The sequence below is a fragment of the Chelmon rostratus genome, chromosome 20 (assembly GCF_017976325.1).
Source record: "Chelmon rostratus isolate fCheRos1 chromosome 20, fCheRos1.pri, whole genome shotgun sequence".
NCBI classification, from domain to species: domain Eukaryota; kingdom Metazoa; phylum Chordata; class Actinopteri; order Chaetodontiformes; family Chaetodontidae; genus Chelmon; species Chelmon rostratus.
Window position 1 is genome coordinate 14,457,633 of NC_055677.1, and position 23,022 is coordinate 14,480,654.

At 43.3% G+C, this 23,022-nt stretch overlaps 2 protein-coding genes across 5 annotated transcripts in view; both read right to left on the reverse strand.

Moving 5' to 3' along the window:
* Positions 1-26: 26 nt before the first annotated feature.
* On the reverse strand, positions 27-15,154 carry LOC121623805 (TLC domain-containing protein 4-B-like). The gene is made up of 7 exons (XM_041961256.1): positions 14,853-15,154; positions 11,740-11,909; positions 9,590-9,679; positions 9,290-9,348; positions 8,735-8,829; positions 3,637-3,710; positions 27-3,288 (listed from the first exon to the last, which is right to left on the reverse strand). Exons 2-7 carry the CDS (start codon positions 11,892-11,894, stop codon positions 2,970-2,972), a joined length of 792 nt encoding a protein of 263 aa, XP_041817190.1. The 5' UTR covers positions 11,895-11,909; positions 14,853-15,154; the 3' UTR covers positions 27-2,969.
* A 2,362-nt stretch (positions 15,155-17,516) lies between these two features.
* phldb2b (pleckstrin homology-like domain, family B, member 2b) overlaps positions 17,517-23,022 on the reverse strand; it is a 39,903-nt gene continuing 34,397 nt past the window's right edge. For all 4 annotated transcript variants that reach the window (XM_041961265.1, XM_041961264.1, XM_041961266.1 and 1 more), the window contains 5 exons: positions 20,547-20,637; positions 20,240-20,386; positions 19,700-19,919; positions 19,435-19,520; positions 17,517-19,292 (listed from right to left, as the gene is read on the reverse strand). In XM_041961265.1, coding sequence (XP_041817199.1) covers positions 19,152-19,292; positions 19,435-19,520; positions 19,700-19,919; positions 20,240-20,386; positions 20,547-20,637 — 685 coding nt within the window. In that variant the 3' untranslated portion in view covers positions 17,517-19,151. The remainder of the gene's footprint in view (positions 19,293-19,434; positions 19,521-19,699; positions 19,920-20,239; positions 20,387-20,546; positions 20,638-23,022) is intronic.

Sequence of the window (23,022 nt, forward strand, 5' to 3'; positions counted from 1 at the left end):
AACAAGTCAGAATGATACACGCCACATCGGTTAATTTGGTATTTATTGTAAAGAACAAATGAAAATGTAAATGACAAATATTTTCTCTCCTCCAATACATTCATAGAATGTCACTAAACACTCCACCCTGCTCGCAGCTCCCCTCCGATCAACATTCAGAACAGAAACACAACACCTGTTTAGCTAGCTGACAGCAGCACCATGCTCTCTCTGTTACCGCAGCATCTGCTTTGCTTCATGCCTACATCTCTTGGATTAATAAATAAAACAAATGGTACGCACATAATGCAGGATGCTCATAGGATTAATGTTTATTTGCACTGCCCAGATTGTTATAAACTGTGCTGATTAGTATTCAAGTATTCCCTTACCGATTATTTCTGTGCTGGATATTAAACTAAATATCTGCTTTACGATGTTCTCGTCACATCATCATCATCATCATCTGTGGATTACATTATGTGGGCACAGTACAAGAATAACGTTTAAGTAAACATTATATGTACATGTACTAAGAAAAAGGAAAACAAACAACAAAATTTGTCTTGCAAATGTATATGCTATTTTGTTTACAGTGCAATCCCCATGCAATACCGCATGCAGTTATAGAGGGTGCATGAAGAAGAAGACCATATTGACCATGCATGACCTTGCCCACAGAGCCAGAAGGGGCCTGCTGCTGCCGTTTCATTCCAGCGAAATATTGACAACCACCACATCCTGACTCTGTTCTAAGATGTGAGACAGTGATATCCACATGTGATGGAGATGACGCCCACCCATAATCAGCTGTCAAGTCCACCCTGTGATCGATGGCGTAACAGAAAGAAGTCTTTTGTACTGCCTCCGCCACGCCAAAACTAAACCGAGCCTCGTCAGCGGCTCTGTGAACGGAACTGATCTGAACCATCAAGTCACGGTTTGCGAGTTGGCACTGTTGTATGCAAATGCTGATGGACTAGAAAATTTAAAAAAAAAAGTCTTCACTAAGTACTAGTAATGGCTTAAGCAGTGGCACAAATACATAAATCTCCGGAATTTTAAAACCATAACAAAACAAAAGCACTAAAACAACCAGCATGAACAAGCCTCTTGGGTTTTACATTTGAAACAGATCTATTACAAAGGCCGAACAATCACGTTAGACAGGCATCATACATGGAAAACACACGAGTAAAACATGTCGTGAGGAGTCGTAATAAAATATTCACTGTGCAATCAGAAGTAGTTTTTAAAAAGGCAACAAAATCAAATGCTGAACATGGCAAGGCGTACTTTCAGAGCTCGCGACCCCCGTTCCTGCTTCACAAAACATTTGACAGAAGCTTTCGATGTACAGCTCAAAAGATACATTTACAATGAAAATTCAAGTGCACGTCCGAGAAATCACCGACGGATTAACTTTCAATTTGACCAAATGACACGTTTGTCTTAAAAACAGCGCGTCAGCAGAGCGACGCTTAAGGAAACAGCTATGACGTGAATCTTCAGGATGTCCAGTGAAAAAAAACAACAACGCAATCCTTGAATCGATCCGATGAATAAATAGGGCAGTGCTCACTGTGTTTAACATCTGATCGGAAATCATATGCAATATGAGGCAGAAGCTGTTTGTATCACAATGCTCTAAAACAATTACAAAATAGAACTGAATCTGAAACACTGACTATTGTCTTTGATTTGACATAAAACTCAAATCTGCGGAAACAAATCCAAAAGAATGGACTCAAATCATGGACTGAGTTGAATTTGAAGGCTGAAATCTCCAATTCCTTCATGGAAAACACACGTAGCAGCAGGCAGCAAATGTTGCCCAGGGGTTCCTTTAACAGTTTGTGCCTGAATAGATTTCATAAATAGGAAGTGTGGGTATTCTAAAAACCTAAGGTCGACAGCTGATGCTGGAAACACTTCAAGAGCGCCAGAATCTCCCGCCAACCCCCCTCAGTATACACGAGCGCTCCGCAGCAGCTGCTCTTTCTCTGTACTCTGGGATGTTTAGGTTCGCCAGTGATGCCGATTCTGAATCAAGCACATTTAAATGTTTAATGTTAATGTTTAATGTCAGTGTACAAACACAGTGATGACATTCAGTTTCCCTTTTTCTGCGAGTCTATACTCTGCACATCAGTCGGCCCTCCTGCTCATTAAAAACGTTGTTGTTTGTATCTTTGAAAATTGCCTTGACGCCAGCAAGACAAAAGAAACAGACGGCATACAGTGTACTGACTACATGGTTTAAATGAACCATTCAAATGCAAATGAAACCAAGACTCGCGATATTCCAATAAACGTCTTAAAAGGCTGGTTTTTTAAATGAACCTCTTCACTGAATGACAGTGGGTGAGTGATGATTTATCCGCACTTATTTGTCTCTTGCACTCGATGCAATCCCTTCTTGAGTCAGTCAAGTCCCTGCAAATTTAGCCCGTGAAAGGCATCTGACAATGACTTTATGGCACTGGCCATGAACGAGGAAGTACCGAATGTTTTTGAAGTTCCCCTCAAATCTTTGCTCAACATCGACTCATCACTTTTATCCTGGGACTCAGGCAACAGTAATAATAATAATAATAATAATAATAAAAACATTTGAAAGTCTTTCGTTGAGCACTAAGTAAAGAATGGTAAACTTTTTGACAATTTGTGGTGGGGCTGACAGTTCATTGTCCCAGGACGACCTCTTTTGTGTGGTGGTAAATTGTTCAAGAGAAAAATAATTGGCCATGCACACAGAGTATTGCTAAGAGGTCATTTCATGGCTTTGGGATGGCCAATTACACGGTCCATCTGTACATCTCAGTGACTGTGCCCGCTTTCCGAGAACTTTCCCTCGTTACATTCGCTCCTGTGACATCACTCCTCCCGGGTGTGACGGGCAAGCGTCCACGCTGCTGCTCGCCGATGCGCCGAGGGTGACGTCATTTTGTCTGTTGTGGCGTTTCCTCGCCACTGGCACCCCGCTTCCCTTAATCCGCCTTCCCATTCTCCTGAGGTGCGCCGGCTTTGCTGTGGCGTGCCGAGCGCAGCACTTTGTAGCAGCCGCGGGCTATCTTATGCATCCACATAACGTTCATGATGTCCAAGCAGATACTGGAGCAGATCCAGGCTACACGACCGCCCCAGGGCACCAGGTAGAAGGCTTCAGTGCCGTAGACCGCATACATGCGGCTGTAGTAGACTGGCATGACGGCAATGCGGACCATGAAAAAGACTACTGCCATGGCAACGCCATTCGCCATGTTGGGCCGGGAGGACTTGGGATAACCTAGTACCTCAAAGAACCAGCTGAAACACAACACATGGTTAAGAAACAGAGTATAGCAGGAATAGACGTAAATATTGAAGACAATAACTTGACACTTGACAAAAACAGTTGCGGGGCTGTTTTCTGAGGTGTGTTCAACGTCAGCTTTATCCAGATAAATGGTTTAAAGAGGATTTGGACAACCCTCAAATAATCTCTAGGAACCAGCTGAACACAAGGAGAACATGCAACAAGCAGCGGATTACCTCCACATCATTAAAATTCCTAACAATTTGTACACATTCTCACAGATAAGCTACAGAATTGCAGTGAATTGAGCTCCGACCCTGAATTTAAAGAGCCAAAGCCCTTCGTAAGCAGGTACGTACCGCTGGTTCACACATGGTGTAGAAAACTCAGCAAGCAGCCGGAAGTTAGCAAAATAAGGCAACATTCCTTGGCCCTGGAAGAACAAGGTAGGAAGAGGAAGAGCATGACACGTGAAAGGGACAAAAACAAGACACCAAATCATTTGCATCAGCAGGCACCTGATGTACCACCTGCTGCTCAGAGTAACAAGGCAACTCTGGTTATGTTGTCACAACTTTGAAAGTTTGGTACAACACTAGCATAAAGAAATGATAGTCGATGCCACTGCAAGAAGAAAGAAAAAAACCCTCGGTGCACAAAATGGGAAAAGTCAATGGACACACACACGTTTGAGGACCAGTCGATTTTCTTTCCCATCGTTTCATCTGTGCAACCTTGGGTTGAAGATCTGCTTGTAGATCTGTTTTTCTTCACTACCTTCACTACTATGGAGTGTATAATTACCAGAGACTGTATTGTTTTAAATGAAACGGCTGGCATCCAATAGTATTGATCCCTTTGAGAACCTGAAACTAAGGTATGTCTACAGTTTCAAGGCCTCTTGGGACATAACCATATGATATTTCATATTTCAAGAAATGCTTTTACGGTATTACTCAGGTCTAAAATTAGATGCCGTCCTCACCAAATATAGACCTATTTGGCAGATGTAACAAAAGAGCCTTCTCCTTCAGGGCACACAATTATTCCTTCAAGTTTTGTGGGCCAAAATTAGCCTGCTCTTTAATTTGACTTCCTAATGATTCGCTGTCTTGATTTATTGTGAGCGGAAACTCTTCCTCACTATGAAAGGAGCATGAGGAAGGGGTGACGTGCACAAGGAGCAGATTAACTGCCCTCAGAACTTTTGATTACTTCTGTTCGCAAAACAGAAGCAGAGCAGTATTCGATCTTAATCCAAGCCGTTTGTTCAGAGTGGAGGCCTGCTGATGCGTTTGTCTTCAGATCAAAAGGGTTCGTTCCCTCAGGAGCATGAATGTCCTGATGGCAATCTGTCTGAAATGGTCAGACATTGGTCACCAAAATCTTTAGGATTCATCCTTCGGAGACCATGAATATCCACAGCAAACTGAGTGGAAGTTAAGCTTTAGATTTTTGAGACACCTTCTAATGGTATAAAGTGAGAGCAAACTGAAAAATGTCGATGAATCATCCTCTGGGAACCATGAATATCACCATCAAAATTAGTGGCTATATGGCTCGTCAATCTAGGCGAAAGCATCAGACAGACCCACACTGAGATGGCTTCGAGTGAGACCCTAGGCCCTTTTAAAATCCACAAAACACAAGGGCACGCAAAATGCCCACATAAAAAGAAGCAATTTTGTATATATTAATATAACTTCACTCAAGTATTAATGCATCCTTACTACAAACTATATGCCAACCGTTACTAGCTCACATTTGATGTGTTATCATCCAGAGAGCAGAAAGAACGCACAGCAAGGCAGTTTATCTGAGCGACATCTCGACATTAAAGAGGTACAGAGCAAATATCAACATGGCACGGGCTTACATACACTGTACAACCATACACACATCCAGCCAGCCACCATTATATAAGGAGCAATGAAAAGCCATGCAGAATAAAAAGCAGTGTCGTTGTTTAGAAGATCAGGGCCTGAATCCCGTGTTGTCTTAGGTGTCAGATCATCTTCGGCAGGTTTTTGCCCACCATGATTCAACTCAAAGCTGAATCATTAGCGCTTGAAACGATTCCTAATGAAGCTAACAATGCGCGTGTTAATACCTGGTCACAATTTCCAGCTGATGATAAATAGAGTGAAGATGATCTTAAAACCAAGAGGTTTTCAGGACACCCCGTCTTAAAAACTGGCCTACCTTTGCTAAATCTGTAACCTTTGAACATCAAGCACTCGGACCAAAGTGATGGTGTTAAAATTGCGCCACCAGCCAAATAAATTCGAATTAAATGTTCTCTTAAAAAAAAAAAAAGTGCATTATAGAGATCGAGTGCTGTGATTTGTATCTGAATTTGAAATGCGGATTCGAGCTTAGCCTCTGAGCATACAAATTTAAGTCGAACTCAAAATTAACATAGAAACCACAGGAGTCAATTTCACTGCAAGGCCGCGAAGAACACATAGCTCAAGGTTATTTGGCTCGTGGCCTGACTTTTACAGCACGTAAAAGAAGACTTACCGTCAGGGCTGAAACAAGAGCTGGTCACTGAAACATACTTACTACGTGACACAAACAGGGCACATCTGCATTTCACTTTTTGTACCATATGATGTAAACTGTCCACCTAGCATTAGCATGCTGGTACCTCTAGGAACTGGTAAGTCCATACTGTGACTGGGCATCATATCTGCTCAGTGCAACACAACAGCAATAGCAGCAGACAAGACAGGAATAAAGAAGTCCCCATCTAGATCAAGACCTGCTCTGGGTTTCGAAATGACACACAACACTTTTTGGTAGTTTTTGCATGAACGGGGATGACACAACCCGACTTGATGTTGGCAGTTTTTGCATGTAGGGTTTGAAGAGGGGCTATTTATGTTAAAGTCAGCGGAGGACACAGAGACGGACAGACAGATATATTAGAAGAAAAATAAAGAAAAGATGCCACCACGATTGGAAGCAAATAAGAAGCGACACTTACAACACTGAGAAGAAAGCATGCATCTAATATTTACACGTTACGCTTCCATCTTTTTGATTAAGCTACACTTGACTGTTAAAACACACACAAAGACAGATTATGGTGCGATTAGAAAAATCATAAAATGACTTCTCACCAAGACATTAGTGACGAGTCAGTCATCAAAACATACCAACAAGCTCTTGATAGTAAGATATTTTCTTTAAATACAGGTTTTCCAAACCTAACTACGTTGAAATCTTAATTTGGCTGCGTGCCTCAGGCTTTCATAGTGAGTAGGTAGAATTCATCGTGTATTTGACATGAATACTTCCACATATACACACTCAACACATTAACTAATAAGAGACTTTGACAACATATGACAAATCTGACTGGGTACACAACTAAATAAAATGAAAATGACATCAAGGGTTCGCCAATTTGGTTTTAACCGCAAATGCAATATGGCTAATGTAACAAGGCTTTTCTTCCCCCCTTCTAGGGTCGACTAATGCGGAGCAACCGTTCTGTTCTCCCGCACGATTTTCAGATCTAGTCTGAGGAAACCGTCATGAGTGTCCAGTAACAGTATGGCCTACTTCATCTCATTTACCTAATGGTTTTGGACGCAGGTGCTTGCTCTGCTTCTCCAAATGAAAGGCTGGATTTACAGTCAGTCGCAAGATCAGAATTGTATTCCAACCCGTATTATTATTGCTCGGGCACAGAAATGTGGAAAAGCAATGTTCCTCAAAAACAATGCAATGAAGACGGACAAAAAAAAAGGATGCAAATATGATGTGTGTCACATTAAAGAAAAAAAAAGAAATCTGTAAATCCAGCCAGTGACTGGGGTGTAAATAGGGGTAAGGTGTAAATCTGGACTGCAGGGTTTACACTACACATGTGGCTGAAACCAAAAGTCCACAGTGCTTTACTGCTTTTTACCAGGATTTACCAGGAAGATGTAATCGTTTGCCAATGGCGACGTAAAACCAGAATAGTACTAAGCAATGAAAAGCACATTTTTAAAATCCAGGACCAGTTAAAGTATGGGAGGCAGAGCAATGCACACTGTACATCCTTTAGCATGTTTTCTGTGTAGAAAATACAGAACATGTATTGTCCGGGAACAAACTAAATTCCTCTGTAAGTTTGCTCAACTAAAATAAAAGGGGTGTAAAGGAAAAGACTGACTTTTAAGAGCATTAACAACAGTGGTTCTGTTTTCGTTTCAAACAGCTGACAGAGTACATTCAACACGGTGTCAGAAAAAAAAAGGCCTGGCTATCTGCTGATGCACTTGTGGTCGACATTATTTGAGTGGCTTTGTCACTCTTCCCTCATCGGGGAGTCTCAGGAGGAGTGTAAGGAAGAGGAGGAGGAGGCAGAACTAGGCTCTGGCACAAACACAGACAGGTGGAAGGTACTGTAGATAGGCAGGTGAGTAATTAAGGAGGTTAAATACTGTTTGTTGGCATGCACAGTTACCAAGAGAGGAAGCCCTGTCTTTGGAGAAACGCTTCAGAACTGCCAGCATGCACACAGTGGTTACAGTTAGGCATTCAGCTGCGCTAAAGCTCAGAAAGGTTCAGCTTATGTCAGATTCACACAACATTTAAGGGGGTCAGTAAAACAAACAGAAAGCACAGAAACTGTTAGGGAAAGGTGAGGTGGGAGGGGGTCTTCAGCCAGTACCATCATTGAGCATTCCATGCAAAAAATACCATAGTCATTCATTTCCGTCATAATTATCCACGGATCCTGGCGACCTAGAGGGTTTCAGATTGAACCAAGAGTGAACAGCACAGCACCCATTAATGCTGAGTACACTAAATCTCCACCATCGAGCCTTGCAGCGATAACCAATGAGTCACTAATTAGTACTTCAGATGAGTTGGGAAGTTATCATCGGGCTAATGCCGATACCCGCTGATGATTTCAATGATACAGCCTTCAACGAGCAGCTGAGCTGGAGTATAACGAGGGTCAGTCGTCATTGTTCTTTGGTTAAAGGGCTTTTAAAGTGCAGCTCAAACAGCGGCTGAACCTCAGTGAAATGTCAAACCCACTTGAATCCTCACAGCACCATCTAAACTGCTGCTAAAAAATTAAACACAACCTTATAATTCTTACACCTGTTTATAACGGCCAAACTGAGCAGGCAAACAAGGACACCTGCTGGAACACACCATCTCTCACAGCACAGCAGCCGATACCGTAACACGCCAAAGGGGGTGGATTTTAAACATCCATACGGCCTCCTCCTCCTCCGCCGTGTTTGTGGCGACCACGCTGGCCTTGCCCCGTGCATATTTGACTAACCTACATAGGCTGCATGGCTGCGCGGGGACGGTCGCGGCCACTCACTGAATGACGGCTAAATTAGTTTAAACACCCAACCTGAAAGGACACGGCTGTTCACCCTTGGTTGTCTCCTTCCCATCTTGCCTGCACGTTCTGCTATTGGACAATAGGGCACTCACCAGTACATAGTAGTAAGCATACAACGCTGCCAGATGGTGAACTACAAAAAACTTGTCGCCTATCGCCTTCCAATAGTAAAATATTAGCAGCAGATCTGGAAAACAAACAGGGGAAACAGAGATAACGTGTTATTGGTGCAATCAAAAATTTCAAGTACAGACAATTGATAAAGGGCAGTAGGGCCCAGACTCAAGTGAGTCATCACTTAATATCCTCAGGTGTTGTAATTTATACTCATTCACCTGCCTCATGAAGGGCTTTTATTTGACTTGATGTTATCTCTCATGATATTGCCCTTGGCCTCTTTCTGGTGAAACTAGTTGATCTATCTTTCGTGTTCCTCTTTTGCTTTACAAGTATTGTAATTTAGATTTATTGCTTAATATGCACTGTCATTTTTAGATGTGTTTTATATGTGTTGTTATCGGTGCAAAAGAGGGCTTGCTCGGGTCGATGAACCGTCAGGTTTATCACATCTTTTTATCAATTACGTGCATGTTCTACCGGTCTCACTTTCACAGCCGTCACCAGTGTGAACCATTCGTTTCCCTCACCAGATATGAGGTAGCCTGTTGTGATGGCAACATTAGTCTTCACCAGCGTAGGGTCTCCCCTGTTGAAAAAACAAACACACAAACAAACAAAAGTAGTATCAAAAAGGAAAGCGAGGTGAGCCTGGATAAGCTAACCACCAATGTCCGAGATAATTAGCTGGACATGCTAATGTTTAAAGCACACAGTTTAATCCATTTGCGCACTTGTGCTCTGTGTTTTTGGTTTTGGACAGTGTAAAAAAAAAAAAAAAAAAACCCTCCAAACTTTTTGTACGGCTAGAATCTCTGCCAAGCTCTCACCAGACTGGGTCTTCATTGACGGCATCGTCGAACAACAAGATGTGGAGACAGAAGATTCCCACCAACAGCGCGTGAAACGTTGACACCGTCCTGGAATGAAAACCAAAAACAAACATGATCCATTCCCGTCTGACGAGGGCAGATACGGACACGTCAGCCATTTTCTGTTGGGTAAGCGTGCCAAAGGAAGTGAAAAGCGCCTCGGAGCCGCTCTCCGGTTTAGAGGGCTGGGTTTTTTAGTGCTCGCAGTGAATCAGCTGATTGCCTGTCAGGCCTGCACACAGATTCAGACCAATTAGACTAAGAGATTAAACACTGCTGAAGGGTCAGGCACAGCGGCGCACAGTCCCAGTCAGTCATTAAGGCAGCGAGGCAGTCCAGCAGTTCTCAGCAATCAGTCAGTCAGACAGAATGACAGCCACACCGATGGTAAGACTGTTTAAATACAATCTGAAAAGTCATGGGCCTCAACGGGGATCCCCGTAGCCAGGCTCCATCCCCGCCAATCGTTAATTTTCATTTCCTCATAAACCATATGACCGTTTCAATTTCACTAGTGCTCTCATGAGTAATAAGAGAAAATGGAAATGAATGATTGATGCACGCTGGACCGGGCCGGATCCCTCGGAACGCTCTTCCCCGCCGGACCTGCAGTGGCCTTCAATCTACAGCAGAGCGCTCGCTGCTGCTCTCAAAGTTCACAGCCGCCTGTCTGCCTCTCTCAAGCACGCTCCATCTTTTGTTGTTCCGATCTAGCTGTTCCAGCCAGTATCTGCAATGTTCCCATCGCAGGTTCGCGGGTGACAACAGCTGACGCTTGGTTGTCGCCTCATCAAATGGCCTCGTCATCAGTGTGAGCGCTGTGGCCCTGAAGCGCCCGTTCATTCTGACAGATGAACGGCGAAGATAAAACAGTTCTGCTGATGAAATGAGACAAGGATGATCTGGCTGTCAGAGGAAGATATTAGCATATTTAACACTTTGGCCACAAATTATTGATTCAATTTGAGGGATGTGGCAACACATGAGTCCACGATGGAGTCCATTAGCAGACAGAAGCAGACACAAGTACCGTTGTCTCATATTTACTTTCATTTTTACATCCAAACTGAACTCACTGTTGCACACTGACATGTGCTGGAAATGCGTGAGAAGAGCATATGAAGAGGCTTCTGCAGAAGCAAATAACTGGTGCTATAAAATTATGGCATGAAAATGTTTGGGATTTGGGATCCAAAAAAGTTGGGACACTCTAAATCAAATGAAACAGAACGTGGTAACTTGCTAATCCTTTTTTAACATGCACTTAACTGAAAACAGTACACAGAATTTACTGTTTGACCTCATCAGCTTCATTGATTTTTGTAAATATCTGCTTATGCTGAATTTGATGCAGCAACATGTTTCAAACAAGTTGGGACAGGAGCAACAAAAGACTGGGAAAGTTGTGGGACGCTCCAAATACACCTGTTTGGATCATTCCACAGGTAAACAGGCTCACTGGTAACAGGTGACAGTTAGATACTGGTAGAGTGGCTCAGTGGTTCACACGCGAGGATGGAGTGAGGTCATACGTCTTCGAGGCTTCTGCTGAAACCTGGCTGGCTAATTTTTGACAATGACAAGTTGACGTCTGACTTCCTGGGTCGATGTTACCAAACTATCAGTATCAGTATGTGTGCTGAAACGAGCTACTGCGGTTTCAGCAGACGTGGCTTCTGAAACTACACACACACACACAGACTGTGTCTTTCTCAGGAAGCTCTGCGACTAAAATGCTCATCTGCTGCGCCTGTTCGCCACTTTGTGAACTCATGATTGTACAGAAGATATTACGACACGGAACACTCCGTTAAACTGTTGTCGGGGTGGTATTTGTCACATGTTTAAAAAAAAAAAAGGCTGAAAAAACAAAACGAAACAGAACAGCAGTCCTCTGAGTTTCCACCATGCTGCCGGCACCTTGAAGCTGTGCAAAATACACTACTAGTGAGTCAGATACTAGCGAAACATGTGGGTTGCCTGTCAGAGCAAATCTTTGGACCCAGCTAAAACAAACCCGCTCTGGGCAACATCAGCGTCACACTCTCTGCTGTATACAACATGTAGATGCTCGGACTCATCGTGATCGGGGGTTCGCGTCGGGTCACCTTGAGTTCCACTCCACCTTCTGCTTGTCACTGAGGCCCAGGAAGCCGGGGCTGATGTGCATGGACATCCAGGGGCTGACTTTGTGGAAGAGCCACTGGAAGGTGAGGAAACTGGTCACCGAGATGGTGAGGATAAGCTGGCTGAATGGGTCCATGGCCACCCAACCCCACTGTGGGGGGAGAGAAAGGAGAAAGGAGGGTAAAGGTTAGACCGGGACAGGTGGCCACGCTCTGCCGGCTCATTACAATGTTCTGTAAACAAACAAAAAACATTCAGTAGGTGTTAGCGACTGTTTTCCTTTACGCAATCAGAGGGATTTGACGGATGTGACGAGCACTCCCTCCACAAAAATATTTATTGTTGTTTACTTATAAAATATGCAAGTAATTGCAATTTTCATGAGAAACACATTAGGATGCTGTCACATTTACATACAGACTGCAGAATCTGCATTTACAAACTGCTTGTCGCGCCCGTGTGTGTGGGTGCTTTGAGACTTCCCGCTGCGGCTTGATTCACAAATACATTCTTTTCAAGAGGGAACTATTTGTAGCCTATCGGATGTCTCCTATCAAATGTCTCCTTTCGCTTCAGCCAATCACGTAAGCGCGAACTGCAGGGTATGATTTGATGCGATCACATGGCTTCACAACCGCACGGTCTCCAATTACGAACACGTGGACGAACACAAGCGCTCCATATTCCTTTGGTATCACTTGACACCTTCGGGTCCTCCAAACCAAAGCAGCTGGTGTATTTGGTATTTGGTGACCTTGACAACGCTCACAATCCGTCAGGGAAAAAAAACAAAAAAAAACAAAAAACACACACCTGCCGCGAGGGGCCCGGTCAATTTTTAACTCAGCTCCTGCAGGAGAGCTGCCACTGGCCTCAACCAGAAAAGGTGGATTAACCCTCTTAAGTTCAGAGTGGGAAATTAGCAACTATCAGAGATACTTAGACAGGAATGTAGCAACGACAAGTTAACGTATGACTTCCTGCGTCAGTGTTACAGAGGAAGTGTGGCTCTTCGCAGAAGAAGACAAAAGCACAGAGTATCATTACACATTCTGAAACCAGTTACTGTGGTTCAGGAGAAACGGCTTTTAAAACCACAAACACACACACACACACACACACACACACACACACACACACACACACACACACACACACACCTTCTTTCCCAGGAAGCTTGGCGACAAAAATGCTCGCCTGCTGTAGCCGATGATCACCACAGATAAGAACGCGCTTTTTAACCCATGCTGGACTTCGCATAAAAAATAAATGAACATCACAATATCGACATTAAACAAATATATCACACAGCTCTAATGCAGGCTAACTTTTTATTTTAGGGGGGGTTTGGGAGACTGCTTTGCTGTAAGAGCATCCCCAGTGGCACAGCTCTGCCATGTGTTGGAAAATGAAAGTGGAACATGGTTGCATGATATAAACGGTGATCAGCGCGGGACGGGTCAATAAACTCCATTTCATATCCGTGCATGATTCGTTTCCAAATCTGGGCCTTGAAGTAACATAGTGTGCTGCAGAACTCTGCACTGTGGCCTAAAGCCACTCAAAGATCCATTTGCCATCGTCATGTTTGGATCAAAAGTGAGTCAATAAAGACAAAACAGATCCAAAGTTAGCAGCTGTGCATGCACATTGGCTTGTAGCCAGTAAATGTATGTCAGTGACAGAGGTCCACTGCAGCCACTGTGAGTCCAGACCACTGGACTGTTTTACAAGCGTTGCACTGAGCTGTTTGCATATTGGCTGATTTGAGTCTAAGACACAGCTAACTTTAAACACACAGCAGCATTTACATCTCCCGGCGCAGGCACGCACACAAGAAAACACACATCTCACTCCCCGGAGCTCCGGCCTTGCTTATTATCTACCTACCTTTGTTCCTGCGTTAAGCCAAAGAAATGCCTGAGGACAAACAGCGTACTTCACTGATGTACTGTAGCCAAGAAAAAGTCACCAGGGAAGAAAAGCCAATTCCACAGAGTCCTCTCCTTGTGCCTGCCTGCAGGCCTAATGCATTAGTGGGCAGTGAGCACCAGGACTTGAATGCACTGTGCTGCAAGTCACGAAGACTTATTGTTATTAGAGGGACACTTAAAGAGTCCATACATGTCTGAGTATCTGAGCAAGGCTACCTTTGGCCATTCTCAGCAAGTGCAGCGAAGGGCTGTTGTAGGTACGTACACACATGTTTGCATCCTGACTGACCCATGCTGGATCCTGCACTGCCAAGGACAAACAGTGACAGAGGTCAACTAAAGGATAAAGAAACAGCTGAAGCACCATGGAGAACAAAGCCACAGGCATATACAGCCTCTCTGCACACTGGACGAGCGGAGCGCGTTTCTCTTGCAGATTCATAAATGTTAAACCCCTCACAATAAACAGCAACAGCAACACACTGAAGCCAGGAGGCATTAAAGCAGATGTGCTGCAGGTTACAAGGTGGAAAGTTCTGAGGAATTAAGCCCAAACTTGCACCATGACTCAAGAGTGGTGTTATTCAGACACAGACCCCCCCACTGATTTATTATCGCCTCAACCACTCAGATTGAAACTGACATGTTTGGGCCCGCCTCTAGCGCAGGCCTGGTGTCTGTTTTCTGGGAAGCGGTGCGTGGTTTCACCGGACGGGGCTGGAGCGCGTTTCTTCCTGGAAGCTTGTTATGCCAGCTTCATGCGTTCCTATAACGACTGAGGCCAAAATGCGCTTGCGTAAGACGGGTGGACCCCCGCCCCCATCCCCCCTTTAAACAGCGAGGAGACGATCGCCCCACGAAAATAACTCTTACGCGCATCACCGGGTCGCGTTTGAGGGATGCTGGACGGAATCGATCACCGAAGCGAACGTGTTGTGACAGAGGATCGTCCTCAAAGCGAGGAATAAGCGGTGTAATAGCCCACACAAGGCCAATCCACGCCGCATTGCTTGGCCAGCTGCTGTGAAATGTGTTGATGGTGGGCTGGGTGGTGGTGAGGAGGGTGGATAAATAACACTGGCCTGGTCGTGTTTGTGTGCACCAGCCGCGCATACGAGCAGAAACCCGAGCAAACACACCAGATCCCCAGATGGACTCACCTTATGACTTTCATTCAGATGGCTGGCGCCTCACTCCCTCAGCTGGCTACGGTTTCCAGGGGGTCGCTCGCAGAGCCGCGTTCGTTGAGTCAGAGCCACAGCCATGTCGAGTCATTTTTTTTTTTTTTCCCCTCTTGATAAACAAGACGAAGCCCGCCTCTTGCTCCAAACACGCACGCTAACAAGTCGCGGCGGGGCTGGAGCTCCGTGCCTGCGCCAGCTTTGCGGCGTTTACCGAGAATCCCGTCCGGTACGAAGCGTGCATAATTGCAGGGGTGCAGATCACGCAGCTCGACGCTCGATTACAGAGATGATGGGGGGGGGGGTTGATGGTGTGTGGTAACTCTCTCTCTCTCTCTCTCTCTCTCTCTCTCTCTCTCGCTCTCTCTCCTATAGGGCTCAAATTACATCTGAATTCTTAAAGACACACACACACACGCAAACACACACATGCACGCTGCCACAGTGGTCTGCCCAAGAACACTCTCTGTGTCTATTTATAGCCGAGGCTTGTTGAACTGATCCTGGGTAAATCAGACAAGATAGCCAAGTAAAGCAAGCTGCAGCCAAGGCCCGCTGGTGCCGTTAAGGCTTTTTTTTTTAAATCCATACCTTTGCATTACTACTCATTTTGCCACATGCAATGTGTGTCACACACATTCTGCAGGGTGTATGATGCTGAATGGCCTGATAATGAGTGGCCCAGATGCACAAGATTATCAAGCTCCTGTGGAGGAACTGGTGACTAAGCATCAGAGGCTATAAACATGCTCCGCTCGCTCTCATTGGGTTGCAAATTCGGAGAGAGGCTACGATCACAGCCCACCCACTCAACGAATGGAAAATAAAAGAAATCAGGGCGGAAGAAAATAACAGACAGTACAAGCGCACAACAGCATTCTCAACTCCTAATGTCTTATGAAGCCACTGATGTTATGGCCCCCTGCCCCTCCTCAGATAGTGTCCACCCATACACCAGAGGGCAGAGGACAGATTAAATGACCAGTGGCTGCAATATAAAATTACATCTCCCATGAACTGGATGAGCGAGGTGTCCCTCGCAAGTGTATTTCCAGCACCGAGATGACGCCAGGCCTAAATCATTACGAACTGATTTGCTAATGCTGTTAAAGTGTCACATTCATAAAAACATCCCATTAGGCCCTTGTTATTAGCCTCTGTCATACAATCCACAGAGCACTCCTGAATGAAAACACATGGTATAAGAGTGTGATAAGAACAAGGAATTTAGTTTTCACTGAGAGGAAAAAAGGTGTAAACTTTTACCCTTTATACTCTGAAACTCAACCTCATCCCAGCTGGAAAACATAAACTCTGACACCCAAACAAGCAGCTTTTGGATGAGATTTGGGGAATAAAAAATGTGGTTAATTGCATGTTTAGCTTAAACTAAAAACACTTTTGGTTTGGTGGCTACATTTCATATAGATAAATAAAAGCATAATAAATATAAATAAAAGCATTCATATAAAGGGTCACACATACATTGCAATGCATTTTTTGTATCTTTATGTCTTTATAAACTGACATATCCAAAATGTGGCAGTTTACAGAATCGTCACTTTATCTGCAATATCAATATTATTGAAAAAACTTAATCAAAGTCAGATGTCAAAAACAGATGATAAAGCTTATTTATTATAAGGTTATATAGTTCTCGTCTTGAACCATAAAAACAGCACTGCTGAGATGAACCACGTGCTTAATATAGGGCCACATTGTAGTATAAACTTAAGTACGGGTGTATGTACATGTTTATCCTTTTACTGTGCAATAGCTGCACTCAGTGACCTATGTACTTAGTACCTGCGCTGTGAAAAGTTGCAACAAACGCTTGCTTGCCAATTTGATCGCATCTGAGACCTAGTTTGAGCTCGGAGTGCATTCTGGGTAAAATGTGAGCTATTCAGAGCCCCCAGAAGGAATGTGACAGCAGCAAACCTCAGAAGACACACCAGGTTTGTCATTAATTAACCTGTATGAGGGCAGTAATAAAATCAGTTATGTAAGCGTGGTAGGTGTACGGCTTATTGTGATATTATGTACTGGTTTATGTGTGTTTTCGTTGTTCTTTGTTGCTCGCAAAACTTTAGTTAAATTTATTTACAATTGCAAGGTATGACGGGATTTAACAGCCAGGATGAGTCCACCCAATCACAGGAGGGATAACACGCATTTCAGCAGTGTTCCTTTCACTTGTATTTGTTTGATCCCAGCACAGCTTATATTGCTATACTATGGCAGCTATGCAATGTGACAAGAGGCGGCTCCTGAAGTTGCTGTCTGACAGTACCGACTCCTGCCACATGGCGGTGCTCCATCTCCAAGTTACGAACTCTAAGTAGCTGGACAGTTGCACCTGTATGACAGTCAATTTACAATAACAAGGGGCTGTACAAACTACACGTACTACAAGTATTAATTTTTGCTAAATGTTGCTTTCTTCTTTGAGAACTTCTAGTGATTTTAATTTGTTTTGAGCTTTTGTTACTCAAAAAAGTCGCCTGTCATCTGGTGTGAGAGACACACTGGACACACCTGAGCCTGGTGGTTTTAGAGCATGTGACATAATGTAGTGTTCAACAAGCTTGTTCCTGCCAATGTGGCATTGTGCTCTCACAGAAAGTGACTTCTCAAAACATGGACATTATAAAGATAAAATATAGCATTTTTATTATTCATATGGAAATACAAAATTAAGGTACATGCACTGGTAATGGCATAAATACAGTAGGAACAAGATAAAAAATTATATATATATCAAAAAGCTAAGATCATGGAAGCTTGCACTGTAACAGCTCCTTTAGTTGGTGGAAAATAACCATGTGCTTGTCATGTAAAAACAAATAAACTGTTGATCTTATTGTTCTGAACAGAAAGAAGTCAAAGCAAAGAAACCACATATACATTATACCACATTAACATGTACTTTGGTCAATAAAACAAAAAAACAATGCCAAGAGGCAAGATGATAAATGCACTGATCAGTGGACTGAATTACTCAGACATAGTATGATGTATGATATACAATATAAAAGCAGCTTTAGTGATAGTTGGTTTAACTAAAACATTGATTTAGTGGTAATACAAGCAATGCAATGAAAGCTAGTGGACCAAAGCAGCACAACAATCAGTCAGTTTTCATGACTAAAGGCCTCTTAAGTGAGTGCATGTACCATAGATTTTTTTTCTCCTGACACCTTAAAAACAGCTTAATCCTATGAGGGCTCTTTCTCACAAAACCATTCTGGACCACATTTCAATATGTGTGTGTTTTCTCAACACAGACAGACAGTTTTGGTATTTAGTATATAGATATGTAGCTCTTAAAAATATAGATAATACGCATGTCAAAATACTGTCACACACACACACAAAAAAAAAAGATTAAAAAAAGGCACAAACAACAGGCTTGAGTTGATAATGGACAGTAATTGTCATAACTATTTCAAAAAACTAACTACAACTTAGAAACAAAATGTACAAATATCACAAATTTGTGCCGTTAGTCATTATTCTTCCTCCTTATATTGGAAAATAACAAGTCGCCTGAACCTAATTATGTTTTAACAGTTGTTTGAGCTTCATCTCTGAGCCTGTGGTGACACTATTGTAAACCCAGAACAGTAATCCATTCTAAAAATGATTGATAATCACTGTGTGGAGTGTGTAATTACACCCCAGGTTAAATGTTTTACATGAGGGGTGTGACTTGGCTTATTAGTGTCATTCACCATGTAGCCGAATAGCACCTTGGAGCTACAATCAAGCTCACAGCAAATTGACATGTACATTGAGTATGCACACAAAACAGGCACTTCTTGAACATGTGTGTGTATAAATTCACACATGATCATAGGATGCATGCATGCATGCATGCACACCCACGCACACAGTTACAACCTGAGAATGCCACAGTAACGATGCATGAAATTAAACCACTAAATTAATATGCAGTTTATTCTGTAGACAGAAAACGGTCTAAAATGATTAAAAATGATTTATTGGTTAAACCCACTGCAAAGTGAACCACAAGTTGACATGCTAAAATTGTTTAGGCACTTAGCATTCTTAAATCCAACTACTGATTCACTGTCATGTATTTCGAGTTGTTGCTAATGACATCAAATACAGCTCAAACTGAGCTTTCTAATAAAAGGATAAAAATCCTTTGTAAAAAGCTTCTTGAGGCATCTTGCAAATCTTGAAAGAAGAGAAAGAAAACTAGTATTTAAAGCCACGAAGAGTCGAAGCACGTTGGCCAATCCTGACCCTTCACTACACCATGAACTGGGTGTATCCCTCAGCACCCGTGACGATCACATCCATCCAGATCCTCATGGCCTCAGGAGAGGGGGCCACCATGTAGTAGACTCTGTCATGAGTCTTAACACTGAAGGTCAGGGAGGGGTTTGGGCTCTGAAGGGGAGCCGGGAAGGAAGGGGAGACAGGAAGGAGAATTTTAAAAATTAGGATATTAAATTAGAAGATAATCATACTTCTGAAGGCATGAGTTGCTTACTTTTGTAGCCACATCCAGCATGTACACGTGAACACATACCTTGTGTGCATTCTTCAAGTGATCATAATACACTTCTTCAATAGCTTGGAAGTAGATGACTCCTTTCAGCTTGGCTTCATGCTTATCTGCAGAAGACAGAACCGTAGCTATAAATACAAATGTGTGTAAATGTACTGTAGCATCTTCTCTTTTATCTATGTTTATTGATTTATATTTGAAATGAAGTGAAAATATATCTTTGTGGAGGCTGTGTATTTGTATCAGTGCATTTGCATCTTTTTGTGGCAGTTATCTTCTGCCCTACCTGCATAGTAGGAGAGCGTGCGTCGGTTGCGGTCAAAGACGAACCAGCGTTTCTTCCAGGTTTTGATTTTGCCTCCCATTTTGACCAAGTAGCCACGGCAGGTCTTTTCAGAGATGGACAAGTGGAAGCACGTGTCTGTGCTGTGGCCCGCCGACTCAATGTGAGCCCGCAGGTCAAAGTCGTCCTTTCGCACCGGCAGGTACCGCGTCAGCGGTCGGGACTGCAGAGAGAATGTTTTTATAATTTCTGTGTTTATATAATCGCGCAGATGTATATCACATGTTCGGACAGATTAATGATTCTTTCTTCTGCCGCCGACAGTTTATGGTCCAGGCAAGAGAACAAAAGATGATGGATGAAGCTCATACTGAGAACTGCCAACACTAACATGATTGAAAGCATGCAGAAAGAGGGAAGTATGCTACAGAAACAAGATGGAATGCTTCGACAAACAAGCAAAAGATTAATTCCCCATGAAGGTGACATCAAGTTCAAAGGTAAAAATTAAACAGCTGAGAGAAAGCTGTCAGTGCTTCCTACCTGTGCCCTCTGTTTTTCTCGCAGTTTCACCTCGCGCTCGATGAGTTTCTGCCGTCTGCTCGTCTCCTCCTGTAGCCTCTTCTCCAGCTCCTCCCTTCTTTTCCGCTCCTCCTCCAGCGCCTGCTTTCGTATGTCCATCTCTCGCTCCTGAGGAATTCGTTTAAATCATTGCAAAGCTTTAAACCACAAAAATACGCACTCATAGAAATGGGATCATCATTGACATCACTTATGCTTTTACACATTTGGCCACAATCAAAGCAAAAAGGACGAAAGCATTGTGATTATGATTTTATCCGGTCGTGACCTTGTGTTCGAGGAGGCTTCTCTTCTCTGCCTGGGCTTCTCTCAGCAGACGCTCCATCTCCTCCAGCTTGGCCACATTTGAAGTACTGGCACTGCAGCACACACACACAGCACAAACAAACACAAACCAGTGTGCACAATGAACCATTTGGCACACAGTCATGGGAAACAAACACCATATCAACGGTCATGGGGCTGATCCTAAAATACACTGAAAGTGCAATTAAATCAAGTAAATCAATTAAACCTCCTGCACTAGCACCAAGCATGACAAACTGAATCCACTCAGGCTTTTCTACATGTTTTTCAGCTGTGATCTCCAGGTCAGTGCCCCAGTAGTAGATGTGCAGTACAAGCATACAAAGCTTTAAACCAAGAGCTAGCTTTAAACCTAGAGTTATTCCTGAGATGGTGGAGTACAGCCTTAATTTAAGACCAAGCATAATCCATGTTTGAGAACGTGCCTCTCAAGTGTGTCAAGTGTACACAGAGAAGACATGCACATGGTCATGGCTTAAAGTGTTCTGTTTAGCATTCCTACGAAAAGGCTACACTCTCCTGGGGATACTCCTCATTATACACTGTGTGTGTGTGTGTATGTGCGCTAAATCAAAGAGGAAATGCATTGGGAAAGGAAGCCAATCTTAGGATCAGACCATCTCTCTTTCCCCCCTCTCTGTCTCTGTGTAGGACTAACTGACTCTCTGCTGTGTCACTGCCTGTCCTTGGTTTAGAAAAGCAGGCCCAGTCCAGCTTCAGGTCTCCCAGATGGTCTACACATGATCTGCATTCTTGACTGACATCACAGGGAAAGGATCTGTGTGTACATTGTTTGTCTTGTTAAACAGTTATTTTCTCTCTCTCTCTCCCTCATTCTCTCCCTCTGCCATGCAAACGTGCACACACATTCCCTCTTATCCGGAGCCAGAAGGAAATGGATACCCAGTGTTGATCTGTGATGATGTCACAACATTGTTAAGATGAATGGTACACATTAGACTCAGTCTAAACAAATCAGGAAGGAAGGGAGGGCGAGAGAGCGAGAGGTAGGGTACCCTGAGTAATCGAAAAGAGTGAAGGATTGGGAGGGAGTGGATGAAAAGATAGAAAATGATTTCCCGCTCTCTCTTTTTCAAAACCATTTGCAAGTTTCATGTAAAACCACCTCAGCTCTCAAGCTAAATTCCTGCCATCGTTTTAACTGATTGCAGCCAATTTCCACAATAGTTTTACAGGTTAACATGCTCATCACCATTCATTTTCATTATAAAAACCCAACAGAAAGTTACTTATTAATAGATTTTTGCACAGATTTGAGTGTGCAGATGCTTTTCCCATTCAATCATAAAAACCCCAGACAGACACCAGGAAGAGATGAATCAACATGCCATATGACATAAAATATATTTTACACTACTACTTGCATTTAGACTCCAACTAAACTTACATCACACTTACATTACTCACATAAACGTTCATCCAGCCTAGCTCCAACCTTACTGACACATCCATCCTTTCCTCTCTTCCTCACACCCTCATCTCTTACCTCAATCGGTGAGAAGGAATCGCACTCATATTCAGTGAAGACCAGCCCACTTCAAATCTATTTATTCAAGCATGTGGATTTCTTGTATCTCTTTCTTGTATATCCAAAAAACAGGACACATCGCTAATAAGATGACAGAAGAAAATCCAGTTCTATCATAAAACTGCTTTTATCCAGCACTGGTCCAGGTTCCACCACGCATCTCTTCCAATGAAATCTGAGCCGGTACACAACCCAACTGGATCCATAGCGAGGATCACAGAGGCAGCCTGTTCCAGGAAAATGTACACTGCAGAGAGGTCAATCTGCAAATGGTTTGGGACTGTGCAAAATCTAGCTGCAGAAACAAGACCATACCATTCAGAGAAACAAGAGGAGGGGAGACAAAAGACAGATGCAACCATGGGAACAAGGGGAGAAGGGAAGCAAGCACACATGGTTTCAGTCCGGACAGGGAGTGGACCCCCAAACGTACCTCCACACTCACACTAGTTTACTCAGTTCATCTGAACCTGAGGGGGTTGAGTATAAACACACAGACACACATGCACACAGACACACAGACACACAGACACACAGACACACACACACACACACACACACAAACACACACGTCTTCTGTAACCTGACCCTTGCAACACTAATCAACAGTTCCCCTTAACTCATATAACACACACACAGTTCTACACATCTTATTCTCCAAGGAGGGACCATGAAAGGCGGGAAACCTCCACCACACACTTTTTACATTAACTCACTTTCTACTCTCTTTGTCCTCCCACCCCCCACATCCCCTTCCTACAGTCAGTGTTTCATATTATGAGCACAAAAGGACATTTGTTTCAGTTTTCAACTGTCTGTCCCTTGTCATATTTCAACTCTTTAAACGGTCAGTCATTCACTTTTTTCATCAGTCCTTTTTTTTTTTAAG